The sequence below is a fragment of the Lathamus discolor genome, chromosome 5 (assembly GCF_037157495.1).
Source record: "Lathamus discolor isolate bLatDis1 chromosome 5, bLatDis1.hap1, whole genome shotgun sequence".
Classification (NCBI taxonomy): Eukaryota; Metazoa; Chordata; class Aves; order Psittaciformes; family Psittacidae; genus Lathamus; species Lathamus discolor.
In genome coordinates this window covers 65,298,110-65,320,732 of record NC_088888.1, presented here as the reverse complement: position 1 = coordinate 65,320,732, position 22,623 = coordinate 65,298,110, and the positions used below count along the sequence as shown (strand labels likewise).

General features: G+C 37.8%; 1 protein-coding gene across 5 annotated transcripts in view; it reads right to left on the bottom strand.

Moving 5' to 3' along the window:
- PDSS2 (decaprenyl diphosphate synthase subunit 2) overlaps positions 1-22,623 on the bottom strand; it is a 122,744-nt gene that overhangs the window by 67,700 nt on the left and 32,421 nt on the right. For all 5 annotated transcript variants that reach the window (XM_065681113.1, XM_065681114.1, XM_065681115.1 and 2 more), the window contains exon 2: positions 2,166-2,297. In XM_065681113.1, coding sequence (XP_065537185.1) covers positions 2,166-2,297 — 132 coding nt within the window. The remainder of the gene's footprint in view (positions 1-2,165; positions 2,298-22,623) is intronic.

Genomic DNA, 22,623 nt, shown 5'->3' with positions numbered 1-22,623 from the left:
AACAAAAAGAGCTGTAGAGTTTACAGCTGAGCTGAAAATCTGTAAGAATCTGTTTCCAAAAAATACTTTTCAAAGCTGGAGACATATGAACAATAATGTATTAGGCATATTTCTTCAGATCACCGAGGGATATACTTTGCCTTTGATATATACATCTAATATACACACTGTAACCAAGAGAGCAAACAAAAATGTACTAATGGAAAACAATGTCCTTTTGCTCTTATTCAGGAGATAGCAGTTTGTAGAACACTATTTGTAATACATAAAACAATCACAAAAGCCCTTTAAGATCACAATTTTACAAGCTGCCTGTTCTCTTAGCTTTATACAACGGAGAAATCAAAATCAGAAAACAGACTCACATTTAAGAGCATATTTGGAAGAGTACCTTAGATAAAGAAAGTAGTACAAAGTCCAAGACAAAGCCCATCATGGCCTCAGCAGAGGGCGAGAAATGCCCACAATGGCACAAAATAAATCAACACACTGGCATTCTCCTAGTGTGCAGCAGTTTGCCCATATTTACACAATGCTACAGACTTAAAGTGTCATTGAAAATCTATTTAAATTAACAACTCCATGGTTATCACTTTTGCAGACAGTAATGAACCTTAAGTGAACCTGTGTGTGTATATTCAAAACTGCTTCATTTTTGGAGTACCTTTGTAACTCTGAACTAGGTATTACAATAGCTATTGACTTGCTCAAACTTAGATTATTAGGCTAGATTTTTCAGCTGGTTGAACTGGCATAGTTCCAATGATGTCCATTTACATCAAATGGCTCATTATTAATTCAAGGTCTTATTTGCTCCTTAATGAATACTTTCACTAGTCACCTTCCCAATGGCAGCTTGAAATGCTCAAAACGTTACCTCCATGGTCAGAATTATCATACTCAAGAACTTAGTTATCGAACAATAATGCTTTTTCTCTCCTTCTATGAGACATACCTAAGGTAAGCTTTTTTAATCATTTACAAAACAAACTAAAATACCTCCTGTGCCATAACTGACTAGAATTATGCTTTCATACAGCATCATTTGCATATAAATATAAAAATTTTACAACCCTAAGGGGACATTAAGGATGAAACAAAACAAGAATGGAATTAAACAGCTAAATGGACAACAAAGCCCTCCATAACAAGCCTCTTTTACAGCCTTGTCTTTTTTCTTACTTATTGTTATTTTTGTCTGTACCCATTCACACATATTTTTCATCTCTGTTATTTTAAGATACTACATACATTTTAACATCTTTGTTTGGTCTTTCAATTTTACAATGCTATCTCTGCACTTCTAAAACAAATGAGGATACAAACACTCCACTGAGTTTGTGCATCTTCATTTAATACATCAAAGTGGTCAGAAACACAACTGACTGAAAATACGACTCACTGTTCTCCTAGCCAACCAACACTCAATATTTTTCACAACGATTTCAAAAATTCAAATTTTACAATTTTTCAACCAAATCTCACTCATTACCTCAGTGGAACAGTTAACTGTCAAACACACAAAGGAGAGCAGCCACTCTTTTTGAGTTCTGTTGTTACTAGCATTAAGTAATTTAGTTTAAATGCCTAAAAATATATTCAGGAACTCAATGAAGCTGAATTATCTCAGTGAGAAACCTCAATGGTAAGCTCAGTAATTCTGCTGCAAATTGTGGGAGGTAAAGACTTTATTTAAACTGCTTTTTTTGTGAGAAAATTTCCTTCTAAAGGTCTACAGCAAAATCTATGTGCTCAGTGAAACCAACTGGTATTCCACAAGACTGGCAATCTGACTGAAATTTCTAGTGAGTAGGTGTACTGGAGTAACACTGGAGTAACTCAAACTGAAAATATTCTAGCATCTTTACTTTTTTGATTCTGCGTACCACTTAACAAACTTCCAAATAACTATGTTGACCCAAATATATTTAATCTGGTTGTGCCCAAAAGCCATAATTAAGATATAAACATGGATATTGTAACAGCTATACAAAAATTAGGAGACAGTTTTCACCATGGAAAGCATTAGGAACAAAGTTCTGTGATCAGGTAAATACTTATTTTCCTTAACGGCTGAGCAGGCCACTTAAGATGCCTTCATACCACCATGAAGTTGCCCATCAAATATAGTTCGGTGTATCTTGGTAAAAAATGTTACTACGTACCTGGAATAAATTCCGCTGACCATGTTGTGCTGGAAAGAGATGTCTGCTGTGCTGGGTCCAGCAGCTTTGGAAATAAGCAATACGACCAAGCCTCGCATCTGTAAGTTATTTCGGCTATCATACACAAACCCCCTGAAAAAAAGGACAGAAAAAAACAACAATCATGTTTTCACAATCTACTTGCACTGGTCATACCTTAGTGGAAATTAAAACTCAGACCTCAGTCTGCCATCATTTCATCAACTCTTTAATATTCACATTTACATGGAAAGAAGCAACAACTATGAATCCTAAACAAAAGAACTGTTTCAAATGCTGCACCTGTAAATTTGGGGTCAAAAGGAAACTGCCACCAAATATGTATCTGTTGAAAGCAATTCTAAATGACCACTTAGGTACACCACCTCAGAAATCAACTTGTTTCAAAGCAAGCTTAGTTTTCCTTTTTGACTGTAATGTCTCCAATTGCATTCTTCCTGTCCTTGTCAAATGCTTTCTAGTTCATGTGTTCATCAATTAGGCTAAATTGCTAGAAGATGATACATTCCAGATGCTATTAAATTTGTAAACTGATTTCCAATAAGAGCCCTTATCTCTGATATAATAAAAATTATTTGTTAAAATAAATCATATAAAGAACTACATCACAGATTACTAAGCACTTCAACTCATTTTATTCCAGGGTATAATTTTGAAGGAAATCAAAACAGAACTGTCTTGACAACATCTGAATTAAAATTTAAGATGTTGATCTTGGAAGTGTTTCAATAAAGAAAACAATGGATGCAACCTAAAGTTTCATCTGGATTTTTTTCATTACATCTACACCACTTTACAAGGCAAGAATACCTTCAGTATACTATTTTATTTACACGGACGCATAAACATTAAAATGTCATAATTTAAATAGCTCCCTTCTGTGTGAAAGTTCCTCTGCTACTGCAAATAAAATCTTGACTTTTTTCTTGAGTCTTTACAGCCTGTTCTACAGTGACAGGAACATGGTCCAAACTACATGCTCTAGGAGGAGAATGGTAGGGTCCACCTAGGGAACCGGTGCTAGACAGCTACTGAGCTTGATCTTCACACCTGCACTGATTTGAAGTGAATACTTCCTTCTTCACAGAAGCCCTGAGCTCAGACTCTGTGCAGCTATATCCTACAAATGCCACTAGCAATTAACATAAGAGAAGGCCAGCATGGCTTTCTACCACAACTCAAATTTATATCCCTGGCAGGGTCTAATTAGCCAAATGAGGCCATGACTTCTTGCTCACATCCTATTTGCTTCACCTGCAGACTATGAGCATGCCCACCCAGGACAAGTTAGTTGTGACATGTAAGCCCAGTAGCACAGCATTCCAGATGCCAGCAACATGCTCTCCACTTACTTGGTAGAGAAAGTACCAACTTCTGCCAAATTTCCAAGAAACAGTGCAAGTGTGTATGGCTTCATACAGTTACAGAGTTTGGCTGAACTAAGCTGAGGTTTTAAGAACCAGGTGGATACCAACCATGCACAGACAAAGCTGAAATTTAGCCAAAAGCAAGCACCAGCCACCAATCTTAATCTGCAACAATGCAATTAAGCATTAGACTCTCTTAACAAAGAACTAAAATGCAAAAAGCAATTAACACATTACCTTGCTAGCTATCTTAAAATAAACCGATTAAAATGTTTCTGAAAATTAGGAGAACATGGGTGATTGATATTTTAGTGGAAGACATTCAGCACAGATTTTAGCACCTTAGTTAAGGCTCAACTTCCTGAGGAGAAACCATAGAGCCACCAGCTCCCACTTCTTTGATCCTCAAAGGGCCTTAAAAAAAAAACAAACCAAAGAGAGAAATCCCCAAACCAACCAAACAAAACATCCAAACAAAAGCACCAAACCCCAGCAACACAATCCTGACTAAAACAGCATAAAAAACAGTGAAAGGAAGATGCTATATATAAGGGCTCACTTCCCTGAGCAGAAGTGATTTCTTTTAGATCAGTCCCCCAGTACTTCCCAACCACTCAAGCCTAGGAAAGTTTCCACAGCTCAGGTCTCTTCCCAAGAGCACACACTGCAGTCCTAACACTGGGGACCTTTGTTTTTTTTATCAGGTACATATAGTGAGGGAATTTGAGGAGGGTAGAGCTGCCTGCCTTCATCATATTGTGAATTTATAACTTGCAAACCTTTATTATCGCCAAGTACAGAAATAAACAGTACTTTTCTTACCATGTTCCAATATACTGTTAACGGAATGTAGCCAAGATAGTTAAACACTGAAAACTCTATAGATTTGTAAAGTCAGAGCCACAGTGAACATCAAACTACAGTGGAAAAAAATAAATACATATAATGAATAATATATAGTGTGTGTACATCCTGTATACAGAATTCCTAATTGTTTCTGGTGGTGTAAGTACTTCTCTGGCTTGAGCTTCAGCTGACCACATTACTTACAACCACACAGCTTATGCAGATGATGTAACTAAGTACGAATGCATTTCTTCAATACTATTTACAACTCCATTATTTTTAAAGAACAGTGGTTTTAGGAAAAAAGTTGCTTTTTTCCACAGACGTATGCTGGTAAAAGCAGAGCACCGTATTAAATGTATGATCCTTTGAGAACTGAATAACACTTTTTTTTTTTCTTAAGAAAGAAACTAAAATGCAGCAAATTATGGGTGATACTTTTAACAATCAGAACATTTTGGTTTTTCATGCCTGGTGCTCTACAGCTTGCCAAGACACAAAATATTACAGAGGGAGAGAAGAAAGGTGCTCACCACAGGATCATAAAGCACTGGCCTTAAAATAAGCCACTGCCTAAACAGACACCACTAGAAAAGAAGCACTACAGTGCTTTTACCTGATTCAGACTAGGGGAGGAACAGAAGAAGAAAATTACCTGTGATGAATATACTCAAAACAGTTTCATAGCAATAGTAAGAACAAGTGTTCAAGAGCTGTTCAGGGGGCTTGAGACACCACTAGCAAGGAATGCCTTGCATTCTTAGCAGAAAATTATTAATGAAAAGTGCAGCTGTGGGTGGGAGGGAAGAACAGGACATAAAAATCAGATAGTGCAATAATAAGGAGAAACATGTATGTCATTTCTACACCTAATCATATAGCCTATATGCTACATATGGTTCAGATGTAATTTTAGAAAGAATTTTCTATGAATTACCAAACCAGCAGTCAAAGTCTAACTCCACTCAAAACATGACTGAAGTTGGGTTACTGACATGTAACATATCCACACTAAAACAAACTGCATTAGACTTGAAACAAAGACTACCCTGATCACCCTTTAGTCACTAGAAACTACTGCAGCTACTTGACATGGCTTCAGGGGTCACATTCACATTCTGAATTAAGCTCCCAAGAGATATTCTGCACAAGCAGCAGCTACACAAAAGTCTTCCAGATGGTGCAATTAGTCTTGATGGGTATGTGACAGGACACAGGTGCCTCTAGGGAAAAAAGTGAACTAAAACCAACCCAAGTGAAATTGTGCACACAGAAAAAGATGCATCAAGCTGACACTCTCTTGGAAAACCTCTGCTAAACACCACAAGTACATGCCTAGGGTACCCAAAAAAGTAATATTAGCATAAATTTGCTGTTCCGAGTTACAGGCTGAGTATCTTGCAAAGTACATCATCCTCAGGGGACCGCATGCCCAAAAAGGCAGGAAAGTCAAACAATTCCACAATTCACAAATCCACAATGCAGAAGATTTTTTTATTATTTTTTTCTGAATAACAAGAGGGGAGAGAGCATGTACTCTGGATATTACCCATGTGACGGAACAAGCCATTTGAAAACTAGCAGATTCACAGTTTTAAGTACAGAACAGTGTTCACAGAAAAAATCATCTTGCAGCACAGGGGAGAAGGCTCCTAGCTCTGAACATGCGTACTATGACACTGTACAGGCACAAGAGACTCACACCACCCACTCAAGCAATGACACTGGCTAATAGCTAATGTGCTGCAAATTACACCTCCTACTACCAGGGTCCGTCTGCTACAGAGAATAAATCAAGCAAACATGAGCATTTCGACACTTCGTGTATTTCTCCACATGTGCAGCCATTTCAGTTGACTTTGCAGTTAAAATACCAACCTTCAATAAATGTCAGGTTTAACTCCATCAGTAATTTAAACTTTCATTTTGTTTTACAAAACAGAGCTAATGTTCTTAACAGGTTTTTGGGTTTTTTTTTTTGGTTTGGGTTTTTTTTTTTTTTTCATTACATTAAACTCTGAAAGTAAACAATAGAGAAGAAACACAGCAAATACAACAGTTACTGTAAGGGAGAAATGGACATGGGGGAAATTTCATGGGTGCTAAAATGACAAAGCACAAGCAACCGTGAAGTCAACTGACTCTGCAAGTAGATGTAGCAGAAGAGAGCACACTTATGGATAGTAGTGCTAGTTGAGATGTCGCCACTAAGAATACAGAAAACAAATTTCCCATAAAATGGACATTGTAAGATATTTTGGAAGTGTCAGAGAGAAGCTGTTAAATGTTTAGCCCAGTGTTTTTAGTATTTCCCAAATGTCTTGCTCATGACAGAAGCAAAGAGCTGTGGGATTTACAGCTCTCACCAGTTACCCCAGCAAGCCAGTGGAGTCCCCCTGTCATTGCCCATGTGCCCATTGTGCATCCTCTAGCCACTGGCCTGCTGGTAGCAGCTGAAGTGAACAGATCACTGTCCTCCTCACAGTGATTTTGCCCTTCCTTTCCGTGCAATTTTATTGAGGATGTCCCACTGACAAAAACCAATTGTCCTATTTTGGGTCATACATGAGCTCTGTTTAGTTACAAAGGGAAAGAAAACAGGGAGAAATATGGGCTGGTGATCAGCCATTCTTCTACCTTCCCACTTCAGATGTCAAATAAAAGGAGGGGAAAAATCACCTTTTCACACAGCTCTAATAAAAAGCAGCTGGGAAAGTCTGTAACCCAACCAATATCAATTATGTTGATGAAGCCTAGAATAATGTCATTGAAAACACAGGCTAGTTTTAGGCTGAAGTAGAAATTGTTCTGAAAAAGAAACCCCTCTATTCAAACTGACAATCCTGATGTGACAATATAAACAGATTTAAATCCATAACTCCTCAGGGAAAATAACATCTCTTTTGCTCAATACAGAAGAATTATCAGGATGCACTCATGGTTACTTTTGCAGGTACATTAAAAAAAACAAGCCAAACCAAAAACTAAAAAAACACTCCACCTTTTTAAAATTAATTATAACTCACAATTCTATATCTATCAACTAGCAGTAACGCATGGAACTATTCAGCAAGATTGTTCATCACTAGAAATGCAAGAGTTCTACCAGCCTCAGGGCTTTTATCCCATTAGCTTTATTAATGACTTGTCAGAAGTAAATAAGAGAAGAGTCTCCAACATACTAATTTTTTAAATGGACGTTAAACCACTGTATTACAGATGCACTTCTCTGAATCATAGAATTCACCATATTATTACAGGACCATATTCAAACATGCATACATTTAAATACTCAGCGCATTCAACTTCATATATTTGGTGCATGGTAACAGCAGTCGACAGTGACTTATTTTCACCCGCTACTCAAGTTTCAAGTATATATTAAATATATACCTGGACTTCTGCACAACATACCTTCAGACCACATTAAAAACCCTGTTCTATTCCGCTGTCCACAGCCAGATCTGTAGAGGGGAACCTGCCCTGTCATGACACAGTTTTTATCACGGTTCAGAAGGAAGGGAGAAGAAAATGTTACTTCAAATGGGGAGAACAGAATTTAAAAATGGGATTTAAATTAAATATCCAGCTGTCAGGAAATGATAGAAGGAGGGATGCTCTGAAACCCATGAGCCATCTCAAACACCCACTGGAGACTGCAGATGAGAACATGCATTTCAGAAACTTACTCCTGGGCTTGGACAACTAAAGAGCCTGTCGCATATGGAAAATAAGTTTTGGGGTTGGTGGAATTTCTTTACCTCAAAACCAGGGTTGTGATAGGGATGGGGCTCATTACTGTTATATAACAGTCTAGTAATTAGAGGGGTTTATCCAATAAGAGCAGACCTGCGTAATGGTTTGGCCAGGCCTGGGGGAGTCGATGTTTCTGTCCCACTTTGCAGGAAGGTAGCAGGTTACAAGGGATGTCTTCGTAATAGCACTCCTGCTGTCTGCCTCTGAGCGAACAAGAGGTCTCAACCCATTAGCTTTGTGAAGCCAATCACAAAGAAACACAAGATTTCACAGGCAAAAACCAAAAAGGGCTCTGGTGTGAAGACGACAGAGGCCTGTCTGCACTGGCTCTTCATGCAGAACCAAATACATAAATAAATAAGAGGTAATTTTTAAGCAGTGTGGCCTTTGCTTACGATACAAAGTAACCTTTGAGTAACTCTGACCATTACACAGTGTGATGCCTGGTTAGTCAAAACCACGCCAAGATGGTAACTTAATCATGTGCAGAAGTATGGCTGTGGCCCAGTGAGAAAGCACTTGCCTAAAAATTATGGGTTCCCAGCTGTACTTCAATAGCCGTAGTTACTGAATAACTCATATAGGCAATGTCGTATCTGTGCTTCCATTTGGCTGGTCTTGGTCTTAAGAATCCTTAATGAATCACAACCAAGGCTTTCACTGAAAAACACCTCAAAATGCACAGTTCCAAAAAAGCTGCAGCATTTTTCAGGATGCAAAGAACTGTATAGATTTGGGTAATTTTCCTTGACACCTACTCAGCTGGGGAGAGTGAGTAAAGATCACTCAACATACACTTAAAATACAGCCTGTATGAAATTTAGGCATTCAGGTGTTTCAGAAATCCATACAAGGCGTGTCTTTAAAATATCAAATATATTTTTCACGAACTGAATAGAAACCTAACTAAAAAGGTCTTAGTTGCTTTATCTTGGAAGAAGTTTGCAGGAACGTACCTTCTAGAACAGGAAGGTCCTAAGGGGAGCTTCAAAGATTCTTTCTAACCTGAGTGACTACACGAGAAAACAGCCGCTCAGTTTTCACAGGTTTTGCTTACAAGAAACATTTCTTAAATAAAGGTGAAAAATTCCATGCAAAATTTCATCACTCTGTTACTTATTAAATGTGATCTTTGAGAGACTATGAGTGAGGAAAACAATGCTTAGAATGGCAGCAAGTGCACAGACCTTGGGGTCAATGGCATCGTTCCCAGGACTAATTTACCAAAAGGGGAAGTCTTAGGACATAGCTTTCTGAAGGATTTTTAGTTGCTACATGTACTTTTTCTTTCAGCTTTAGTATACATCCTACGTATTGTACTGATTTCAGGAAGAAAATTCCAAACACCTTTTAAACATAGCAGTGATAACAAAAGATGGGCCATTCTAGGCAACTATAGAAGTCAGAAGGTTAAATAAAATTGTGGAGATTCAGAGGGGTAAGATCCCCCCCAAAAAAATCAAATCTCATCATAAAGACGAAGTTCAAGAAGCCACAGGTTTTTGGACAGGTGCAAAGCAATATACTTGGCCTTGGTTAAATGTACTTAAGCATTTACAGCTCCTAAAAATCAATACTGCCCTTCAAACTCTTGAAAGAAAAAAAAACCAAACCAGTTTTCCCTGGAGCCTGTGCAACCCTGTTTAAACACTCTTGTCAGTCTACTCTCCACTGCTAGTAAGTCTAATGGGTTTCCCAAAGGCAGAGGTTATTTGAATCATTGCAACAAAGATCAGTTACATATTTGTATATTATTTTACAAGTTTTTTGATGTATTTCCTTTAGGATACGTTACCTCCACAATCAATTGGAGTAGCTTCTATTAAAAGAAACACCAAAGAAAACCATTCTAAGCTCCCATTTTTCTGCAAAACTTATGACCAGCTGAGAATGAAGAAGCAAAAGTTTCACTCGGTAAGAAGAGAACCACCAGCTTTTCCATTTGAATGAAGATGCACAGCAACAGTTTGCAAACAGAGTTTCAAAAGAACTCGTTTTAGGTTGCATGGTCATTTAAGATCTTGAAACAGCTATGGACATGGAAAAAAAAAACCACTATACAAATAAAGGGCAGCTATAATCAGACATTTATCTCAAATATATTGATTATTCAGAAAAAAAATATTTTAAATAATTCTACCCTCCACCCATCAGATCTTATGAGTGGTAGGGACAGGGCAAAAGGGACTACCTTAAGGATGACACTAAAGACACCACACAGAAAACAAACCACCGAAACATATTTTTAAACCAACTGTCAGTCTCTGCTGTTTTTCCTGGTCAGTGTTTGCTTGATCTTGGAATGTGATGCGGATAGCAGGCAAGCTAATACCAAAAAATGCAGTTAGTGTCTGAGTGCAATTACCCTGACCAGCAGTAGCTTGCAGGTCTGGCACCCTTGTTTTTCTAACCACAAATACTTAGACAGAAGCCTAATTTTTGTGTGTCTGATTTCTCCATCAATATTTACTTTATTTAAACTTTGTGGGAGGTCTAGCACCCCACTGCCAACCCATACCGAGAGGTCTGCTCTAGCACAAGACTACCTTTTTGAAAACAGGCTCCCTCAGACACAGGAATATTCTGCTAAGTGAAAAGCAATACAAGTATTTTGGAAGAGTTCTGTGAATGACAGAACTAAGATTAGCTTCACAAGGCTAATGAATTCAGACACCTCTGGAGGTCCAGTGTCACTTCGGCAATATTGTAACTGTAAAGCCTGTCATAAAAATGTATTTTGCATTAAATAAACTCTACTTGGGAAATGGAACAATGAAATAGGTCAACTCCTGGCCATTATCTCACACTGAAAATGCTCGCAGCATGTTTTACAAATGGATGAAACAAAATTATGCACTCAACAATATTTCTAAATAACAACTTAACTGATCTTCAGCATTATTCAGATGAATTCTGAATTACAAGTATTTACTCCTTAAAAACACTGAAGGCTCTTTATTAGTAGTGAAAAAGAGGTTCCAAATTCTATGCTTCAGTGGATTGCTCTCACTTAAAGTAAGCAGTTTAAGCCAAATACACACCAAAAGTTCTGTAAATACAAATCTTCCTTTTAAACAGAAATAAACAGAAATTGTTTTAAGTGGCTGAAAAACAACCAGCACCATTAGTCAAAATGCAGCATCTCTACATGTGTCACTACCTACTGGAGTTAAGTGGATACACAGAGCAGAAGCTTTTGTAAACCAGCAGAGAGAAAAAAAACACCTTAAAACCCAGTGGGGAATTAGGACAGAATGCAAGGCAGCGATACGCATGCATGGTCACAAATGGGACAAAATATAAATACTCCCACATACTATGACAAATGTATATGCATCTAAATACTGTACACTGAGGGCTTTTCAATGGTTTATTAAAAAAATAATAATAAAAAATTAAAATATTAAGCCAACATTAGAGAATACAGACAAGCCTAGACTGTAACTCTCACCAGTATTATCTTCATTTGATGTTTTTCTCTAAATTACTGATTCTAGGGATTCTCTTTTCAGTCAGGTAGTAGACTCTGATAATTAAGCTTAATCTGGGTTTTTACTCAGGTAAGAGCATTTTTAATGTGATCTCCACCCAAAATCCATAGGTCTCACTCCACTGTGTCAATAGCACATTCAGCCTTGTATGTCTGAACAAGAAAACTTCCTTTTACAAAGATGAACATAAAACCCAATATCTGTCCCTCTTTTCCTGGATCATCACTAAGCATCTAAGTTCACTAAGTTACCAGCGGCATGCTTTAAATTTATGAAGCTCTGAAACAGGATATAGTGCAAAATACTGAAAGCATTTTACAGCAAAGCAACTGCTAGGAAAAAACAAATATCCCTGGAAAACTTTAGAGATTTTCAATTATTTTCCCCCTCAGAAAAGACAAGACTTTAGAAAGCTTGAGATTTTAAGCAAACACTTGTGGTTTTGGAAATGCTGGTTTCCATAGCAACCAGTAAGGTCTTCTTTATATAGCATTATAAACAGATGGTAAAGACCGGTCATGTTTGCTTCTTTGCCAACATATCAATAGAACTGCTGTACTACTCTATCTCATGTATTAGAGTTATTAAGTAACTTGGGTATTTGAGCAACAAAATCTACAAATCAGACTTGCTTAACTAGCATGTTTTTTTTCCATAAACACATGAAGATTCTCAACAGTAAAGTCACTGTAGTCTAAATAGTCAGATTTCTTTGGCAAAGGTTTTTATAAATGTTTTCTCAGCACTTGCCATGCAGGGTACATTACTGCCACAAATATGAACCTGACAGGGATTAAAATAATGAATTCAAACAGGAAACAGAAATGTAACTATATTTACACCCACTTTTTTAAAGTACTTTAGAATTAAGTTTTTGTTATATCATATTCAGATTTATTCAGAGAAAATGTAGCAAACTGTAAACTCCCCCTCAATATGTCATAATAAGCAGAGGTTATTCTTGCAGGTGATCTGTAAAATAAATAAATAAAAGATCTCTTTGCATTTTAATCCTTCAGTTGTAGCTATGGCACATCATGTACCAGATGGCTGGACGCATCCAGACAATTTGATTTGGTACCTTTCTGGAAAGGTCTGAAGCACTACTAGCAATAAAACTAACACAGATCTTTGTCACTGCATACAGCTGATTCCTCCAGAGTTTTAGCTGCTTAACATGTTTAGTGCCATAAATAAAGTACAGCAAAGGCAGAAGCAAAACTCCCATGGGGTTTACTGACCGCATCTATCACCTGCATTCTAACCAGATTATAAATTATTATGAAACTATTGAAAGTATCAGTAATTCTGATCTAATTCACACTGAAATTCATGTCATTTCAATCAGTGCTTACACATAAAGCTCCTACAAAATAGTTAACAAAAATAAACAGTAGAGAATTTGTAAAGTCTGCTGTGTTTTTCACTAAGCAGTAGCATCTCAAGGACAGATGCAATATCTAAAAACTTTTCTTCACCCCAAATTGAAATTCCCAGGCCCACTCCTATCCAATCTGCTACCAATATCACAGCAGCTATCACTAGTAAGTTTGAGATTAAAAAAAATCCCCACATAACCCAAAGCTCTCAAAACCCCAACTTCATAAAACAACCAATAATACATTTTGCAAAAGTGTGAACTACTAGATGTGAACACGTTTGGCAAAGATCAAGAGGATAACAAGCACTCAGCAGGCACAGAGAAGCCAGAAATGAGCTAGGGTATGGATGAGAAGTCTTCCATCACCAGTTAGACGAGCACACACAGGTTTTGTGTTGCTAATTTTGTATCTATTTGATACCAGGCAAGTGATACACAAGTACAAATTAACAGTGGGGTCCATTCTGTCAAAATCCCAACAGCGCTTAAACTGTAGACATTTAACACTACTTAGCATAAAATCCCTAGCTCTGTTTGGTTGAACAAACTGTTCAGAAGTACACATCCAAAATGACAAGAAGCCCCTGTTGGTGTCTATGCGTTCCAGGATCAACCTACTGCCGTGACCAACATTTCAGCAATACCAATACACTTTTGTTATTTTAGGATAGTGTTGTTCACCTGCCGGCTAAACCAAAACCCACCATTACATGTTCCAGGTGATTTAGCTCCACCATAACATAAATCCAGTGTTAATCTTTATGTATTGTATATAAACTTGATCAATATCAGGTGGAAGAGAATGGAGTTAGGGAACATTTAGACAAATCAGATGTGTACAAGTCAATGGGACGTACTCACAAGTGCTAAAGAAACTACATGGTATTACTGCCAGGTTAATCAATCATAAAACATTAATCAATCATAAAATGTTAGAATCATAGAATACTAGGGTGGAAGGGACCTCAAGGATCATCTGGTCCAACCTTTCGAGGCAAAGCATGACCTAGACTAGATTGCCCAGCACCCTTGTCCAGCCAAATCTTAAAATTATCCAGTGTTGGAAAAATTACTTCCCTGCAGAGATTATTCCAATGGGTGATCGTTCTCACCGTAGAACAAATTTTCTCGTGTCCAGTCAGAAACTCCATAATATTTAAAAAGTCACGGTGATCAGGGGAGGTTCCCACGGACAACAAGAAAGCAACTGTCACTTCCACCCTCAAGAAGAACAAGGAAGAAGCTGGGAAACAACAAGGAGAGCTGGAAGCACGCAAATAGAGGTAAAACCTTTAATTATCATTCCAAATACATAAATGAGATTTCAATTTAACAGAGCCCTTATAAAGGGTGTCAAACCAGAACAAGCATTATGAAAGGGGCCTAAACTTCAGCCTGGCAACAATACAGAACACCCACAAATTTGGAATGGGGTGGGGAGGAAAAGGCAAAGATATGTTTGCCAGAAGGATTCCTGGCTTAATGCGTCGCATAAGACAACCCAGCCCTCACAACGACTGCACCCTACTGGGATCAACTGTTTAATGTCTTTGTTGGTGACATGGGATCAAGTGCACCCCCAGCAAGTTTGCGAACTGCACCAAGCTGTGTGGTGTGTTCAGCACACTGGAGGGAAGAAATGCCATCCAGAGGGACCACGACATGCTTAAGATGTGGGCCTCTGCAAACCTCGAAGTTCAACAAGTACAGGTACAAGGTCTTGTGCCTGGGTCGGGACAATCTCAAGAACAAATACAGCATGGGAGGATGGACTGGGAGCAGCCTTTGGGAGAAGGACTTGGGGGTGTTGGTTGAGGAAAAGAAAAACATGATCCGGCAACGTGAGCCTGCAGCCCAGGAAGCCAACCGTGTCCTGGGCTGCATCAGAAGAAGTGTGACCAACGGGTCAAGGGAGGTGATCTTCCTCGTCTACTCTGCTCTCGTGAGACCCCCACCTGGAGCAGTGCATTCAGCTCTGGGCCCTCCAACATAAGAAGGACATAGACTTGATAGAGCAAGTCCAGAGGAGGGCCACAAAAATGTTAAGCCTGGAAAAGAGAAGGCTTTGGGGAGACCTCAGAGCAGTTTCAAGTACCTAAAGGGGGCCTACAAAAAAGCTGGAGACACTTTTTAAAAGGGCAAGGGGGAATGTCTTTAAATTGAAAGAGGGTAGACTGAGATTAAATATTAGGAAGAAGTTCTTTACTGTGAGAGTGGTAAGACGCTGGAACAAGCTGCCCAGAGAAGCTGTGGCTGCTCCATCCCTGGCAGTGCTCAAGGCCAGGCTGGGTGGGATTTTGAACAACTTTGTCTAGTTGGAGGTGCCCCTGCTCGTGGCAGAGGGTTGGAACTGGATGAACTTTAAGGTCCCTTTTGACCCAAACTGTTCTATGATTCTATGAAAAAGGGCAATTTCAAAACAGTACACCAACACAAATAAAGAAGAGATGGAGCTGCAGTACTGAAGTTACGCAGTTCAGTACTGTGTCTGTGCTACTGACCACCTCCATTTTTCCAGGACTGCTGGTGCCAGAGTCTGGAGGGCAACTTCAGGAACTTAATCTGTAGGAATTACTGCAGTTCATGAGAGAAACCTGGCAAGTAGAAGCAGTACTGGAATGTGAAGCAGGAGCCTCATTTCTCCCCACAGAAGCGGCCTCCACTGCATGGCAAACAACTGGAAAGCAGCATCGCTAACAGGGGAAAAAAAGAGCCATTCCAGAGCAGCCAAAATGTAGGGCACCACACTAAAATGTCATTCTTGGAGCAGAAGCAAGAATGAAAAATGAAAAATGAATGACATGCCAGACTTGTCAATTTGCTTTAAAGAAGTGTATCAAGCACTTCAGGTGCCTACTCTACAAGGAAGGTTGTTTTTCACTATTCAAGTCAGGCAACCTTGGAAAAAAATTCCAAGACATTGTAAAAAGAAAGGTGAAAATAGAAGAATCTTCTTCAGGCAATCTGAAAATAAAGATTTTTCCAAGGCCCACCACCTAGTGAAAACTGAAGGGAGCTCAAGGTGAAGCTGCCAGAAGCAAAATTAAGAGCCACAAGGAAGGAAATTTAAAGTCACTGATCTAATCCTACTCCAAGAGATAGAGACAAATAAAAATTAAATGCTATGCTCTGACAAAGAAATACCGCACTGATATTAAACCTTTGCGAAGACAAGGTGGAGGAGAATGAAGAGAGAGAAACCTTTGCCGGTGACATGCAGGGAGATAACTAAGGGGTTTTTTTAATTATGTAGATTATCCAGGTGTACCTGATATTTTATTCTAACCTGGCACACACTTTGCCATGTAGCTCACAATACTAAAAGTTTCTACTGACAGTAACTCAGAACAGGACGGGCATTTTCAGCAGTAGCTTGGTATTAGGCAAATTCTGATAACATTTGTTACAGGAGGTATGTAAACTCAAATTCCTACAGGAAATACAGCTTAATTTGAGTATCTTTTTCTGCTTTAAAGATCCCAAAGAATGTTTCTGCTTAACACTTACTGCAATTGAACACTGCAACAAAAATATCTAAACTTTTATCCTAAAAAGAAAAAAAAACAAAAAATATTTCTAATTTGTCTGGAATGAAGAGCAACAAAATGCTACTTGCAGCCACACAATGTAATGCTATCCAAACCAACAACACCCTACTGACAAAAGATGTCAAATGCTTCTGAATGTAATTCTACATTCAAAAGCAAACTGTTACTATTGTTGATGGCAAAAGGAACTCGTGTAAAGATACATCTCGCTGAAAACTATGACAGCTCCCAGGCTTTTTATTCTTTCAAGTGTACTGACATTTCAGAAAAAAAAAAAAAGAAATAAACATAAAAAAAAATCAGCAAATACAATTATGGGAAAAGAGACAATGACTTCCAGTATCCCACTTACTTTATCTTTTAGTTCTTCCGCTACATAAGCCAACTCTGGAATGAAACAGAAATACCATTTCAGGACTACCTCTAGCAATGCACTCAAAAAAATTAAGGCAAATCACCACCACCTTCTGAAAACACAAAAATGCTCCAGAGAACCTGTAACAATTGCACAGAACGGGAAGTGCTACCTCTCATCTGCAGAAAAAATTATACAAAAAGAAAAGCAAATATTGGATTTCAGGACCTTTTTTAACTGTCACCCTAAACCTAGCAGCTTCTATGGAACAGTTTTTTCCCAAATAATATTTTGTCAATATTAATACAGTGCTGACTTGCAGAAACAGGTTAACAAGTTGCCTGTTAACGTTGGTTTTCCCTCCACCAGCTCTCCAGCTGATACTTTAGCTCAAGACCAGCTATGCCTGACCTCAGTGCACAAGACAGTGGAAAACACAAAATCCAACATACACATTGCCTGATGTGCCATGACTTGATTAATCATGCTAAATACATTCTGCTTATGATATGCAATTGCAAATATTCCCATAAGTAAATCTGAATGAATGTGAAGAGAGCTCTACCTTCTCAGCACAACTGTACAGCCTTGAAACTCTCACTTTATTTCTACTTCACGCTGTGAGATTTTTAGAAATAGCCACTTTGTACTACTCACAAAGTGATTCAATTAACTGAGGACCTTATGCTTGACATGATGAATAACACTCTACATAGTTCAGTTTGGTGAGGAAAAAAAACAACACACCAACATTAACATTGTGTGCTCCGGACTTTAAATTTATGATGAGTGCCAGCCTGTTCTATTCTTCTGTTTGGCTATCTTTGGTCAAAACAATACAGTGCATTCAAGTAAAATTTTCTTATCACTACACTGCACATAAGGATGCTATTTATTATCTCTAATGTATAGAAGTGCAACTACTAAGTTTCTTTTAGGAGACAAACATTAAGGCAAAACTTCAGCAGAAAATGTTTCTAAGATACACAACTTTGGAAAATAACACATTTTCCAAAATTTAAAACATATTTTAAAAATTGAGAAATAAAGCATGACAAAAGAGATAAATAAAGAATGTTCTTTTCTCCTATATTACCTTACATTTGAAGGATAGAAGTTAACTTTGGATCATAGTCAAAGTCCTTCTGGCAGACTTGCTCAATTTTCACCAAAAATCCAGTAGTCCAGTTATATTTTTTCTGCAGTTTGCTGGCAAAGTTCGTAAGTATTACAAACTGTATTCCCCTACTATGCCAACAGCAGGATACATTTTAATACTATGAGGAACCATATGCACTTCCCTGGGGATTTGTCAGCACAAGAGAAAACGAAAAAGGTCATTCTCATAAGTGAGCCTAATTTGCACATACAAGCCTGTAGCCAAGGAATATGTTTGTGTGCTATGACTGTTTTTCCCCCATCCCACTAAACATTTTTTTTTCTTCTTCACTCAAGTTAAGCACACTTCATCTGTGATTTCAATTTTCCATTGAAAAAAAAGCGTGTGTAAGATGAGCTGTAAAATTACAGGATCATAAAACGATGTAAATTTAAATGTCAAAATGTAAATGAAAAATGTACAGATATCTAAGAAGCGTATCACTGGAATTATATATTAGAGCTTTGAGAGAAAACAGTACCACTGCAATTATAATACAGTGTTCTTGACGATTTTCTTTACCTACCAACTTTGCTTTTGCCAGTTGGCAAATACTGCTTTTAGCATTGTTAGATGCCATTCCAAAAAAATTTCAGAGATTTCATTTTCTCTCTTCACCAGACTACAAGGTAGCCAGCTAGAACTTTTTGGTGCCTCTGTGTTTGTGCTCAGATATCTCCCCTCCTCTGCTGAGGCCAGCCACAGCAGATCTTGAGGTTTCTAAAATGAAATGTGATTAGTATTTCATGGCGAGATGTCTGATCAGAAATAAAGAAAAGGCAGAAGCGAAGAAAGTGGATTCTCTCCTAAAAAAATGTATCTGTTTCTATACTTTGTTCTGTTTTGACTACTCATTCCTCAAGAAGAAAATAAAAATCATAAAGGTCTTCCCTCTCATGACAAATTTCTGCAGACACATGCAACCCTGCTGTGAGAAAAGTGAAAACACGTTAGTGCACTGGAAGAAAGACAGTAGAAACTGCACGAAAATCTCTAGACACAATGAACTGACCCAAAGGCAAGGCATAATTCACTAAAGATGTCTGTATATGCACTCCTGCCCATCTACACTGTTTTGTAATAACTGAGCCTCTGGAGAGGTGTTTATGTGGGAAGACAACTGGGGATCCATCACCTCAAATATTATTTAGTTTCTCTGAAGGAAAAACCATGAAGGAACACACACACTGCCTGGATGATCCTTCAGATAAAGCTGCAAAAGCCAATGATGAAAAAAGTCATCACTATATATATTGATGCTTAGCCCATCTTTCCTGTCCAACCTGCTAGGCAGCTTTCAGATCAACCCCCAAAACACTAAAAAGTACAGAAGCACAACTTCAGTTACAGGCTGGTAACACTACTGCAAGCTTCCCTCTAGATTTTATGCTCACCATCCTCCTTAACTTCACCAAATTTTAAAAATTCAAAGAACAAACTCAGCTCTTTGCAAACATGCTCACTCCAAATGGGCTCTACTCCAAAAGTAAACTTGCAAGAGTTTTGCTGTGTCAACAGACCAGAGACCAGGCAGTGCCCTCCTCAGACTTGACAGTCTCCCCAGCTTACTTACTCTTCACCACATTATAAATGAGAGGGCAGGCTTTTAGTAGCAAGCCACAAGGAGACAAAAATAAAAGGCAAACCAAGCCCCAATCCTTTGAAATCAGTTACGAGTCAGCATTCCTACCCTTTCGGGACTGGAGCAAGACAGTGAAGCAGATAAAAATCAAACGCAATCCTTCGAGTCCATGTTGGGATCTGTACACTTTTGGAAGACCGCCATCCTGTCTACAGAAACACACTTCTGCTGACCAGTGCTACAAAACAGGATGAGTACCATAATGACACTTCTCAATAAGCAGGATAACTCTCAACAATAACATTTTTGGAGAGAGCCGCAGTTTTGTCCATCTTAGAGAATAAACTCCAAATTCCTGACAGCCTATAATGTCAAATTATTTCACTAACTTACTCAGAGTAAAGATACAGAGAATGATGTCCATAAGTAAGAGTATATCATATTCTTAACCAGTGCAAATACATACAGAAACATACATTCACAAGAAATCTTTTCTCTTCATGTACTGAAATCACTGCTTTGGAAACACAGCAACTTCTGAGGGCCCTTTTAACACTACGGCAGGATCTGAAATGACACATGCTAACTATATTTAATGACAACATAGTTACAAGTTATATTCACTGAGCAGAACTTGAGATTAAATCAAAATTTGTAGTCTTCAAATAATCTGATTCTTGCTCTCTAGATTTAATGACCGAAAAGGATAATTCAACTGTCAAGGGTACATCTGAAAGTTATAGATAAGTCAGAAACCTAAAAATAAGAACCTGCAAATGTTAATAGACTGTATATAGAAAATGTCAAACCTGGAGCAAACTCTCAACAAGTAAAGTTTAATTAGCTCCCCTTATTGGCCTTTTTTGAATTGACTCCATGGAGCCTATTTTGATAAAAGAATGAAAACAGCATATTCAGTCTTCTTATTAGAGAGAAATTTGGTGACTGTGCCAGAGGACATTGCTAATGCCAACTAGAGACTTGAATGACAATGTCATGATTTAATGTAAATGCTTCTTCTAGGCAATAAAAGGGAGGACAGATATGCTAATTCTTGATGTGTTTCATCTGCTAACTTAATATTAAAATTTACTAGAATATACTGCCCTTGACCAGGCTCCCAGTCCACGTTCATGAACTAGGACAATCCCCCTTTCAAAAGAGGACAAATTAAAGTAACTCAAATATCCTGCTGTCTTTAACTTATATTTGCAAGTTCTTACTACCATGTGTGACAATGATTTTACAGCACTGGTGTTCCAGTCTTATCAGGCCTATTACAGTTGCAGAAGAATCAAACCACAGCATTTTAAAACATTCATTCTGTAAAATTATATAAGTAGTATATAATAGCATTTCTGTAACACTTAAACATAGAACATCATAATTCTTTTTTGTCAGTCAATGATGCTGCATCAAATTTACCAAACAGATCTTCAAAATCCACAAAAACGAAGGCTTAAGAATTTGTAACACTTCAACTTGGCTCTGAAGAAGAGAAGCTTTTGAGACAGCACATGAAGCAGAAAATTCAAGTTAGTTGGTATTTAGTTGGTATTTAGTTAGTATAAATGACAAGTAACATACATAATCTGTGATTCCAGGTATATCTGAAGTTATTGAAATGTCAGACTGATGACTTAAATTATTTCAAGCCAGTAATGTATAAAACAGCACAAAGTGTTTATTTTCAAATAATTTCCCTTTTCATCATACAGAAATTATGCATCACTTTTATATCTACACAGATTATGCTTGTTATATTCAAACATAATAGCAGCCATGAACACTCAGAATAGGGTTTTACTCTAGCATTATATTTTCTTATCAAAATCACTGTAGTAACTATACAATGTGCTAATGCAAAAAGAGCTTGTCTTGGGACTTTATTCTTCCTTTGAGTCATGATCTTCCATCAATTTCACTTGAAAATGGTTTGTGGTGAATACTAATGTCCCAGTTTAGGACTGTGCGATTAAAGTTCTCCTGACAGTTTCCTAGAACCCTCTCTCTTTTTAGGGAAGTTTTCAGTGTAATTTACAAGATGAACAGAGATGAGAACAAATACTCCCTTGCTAACCTTCTGTTTCTTTCCATTTTACAGAGAGAGCAGCTGTATCCTGTAACTCTAAGAGAGTGGTGAAGCTTGTATGATTGTACTTCTTTGCAGGACTGATTTAACTAAAGAATAAAGTACCATTAATAAAAGAAAATAAGATCTTGTCTCTAATAGCATGGACCTGGTGCTTATGATACACTAATTCTTGGAGACCTGCTACAATTCTACTATTAGTCTGCAGCTAGAAAGACAAGAAAGAACACATCTGTTGCCTTTTATTCTTTCAACTAAGAGGGTACCATGACTATTCCAAGAATATATATAACATTACAAACACAACATCAGCATTTCCTAAACTCAAATTAGATCTCTACCAACACAATCTACACATAATAAAAGAATCATATCTAATGCAGCATCATATACACGATGGAAGGTATGTCTGCTGTGTAACACAAGGTGGTATTGCCACTAATACCAAGAATGTGTTCTGGGAAATGTGACTCAGTGTCTAGCTAGTTTTAGCTTTATTATTATTACTATTATTGTTTTATTTGAGAAATTAGAATTGTTTTCTGTCACCACTATCTTTAATCCCTAAGAAAGAATACAATACAGTTGAAGGTTAACAACTTGTTAATCTAGGCTACAGCAACTCTTTGGAAGCCCCTGTAAAACACAATTTTGGCAACTTCTGTGGCTGGACTAAAGCTCTGGGCTACTCCTTCACTGAATTTTCTCCAGCGTACCCTGCAGCAGGACTGGCTCCCACCCTCCTTTTATTTCACTTGCTATTAACCTTGCTCCTCCTCAACACAGCAGTTACTGACACACATGCTAAAGCTCCTCTCCTTGTCCAAAAGAGGGAGGACAAG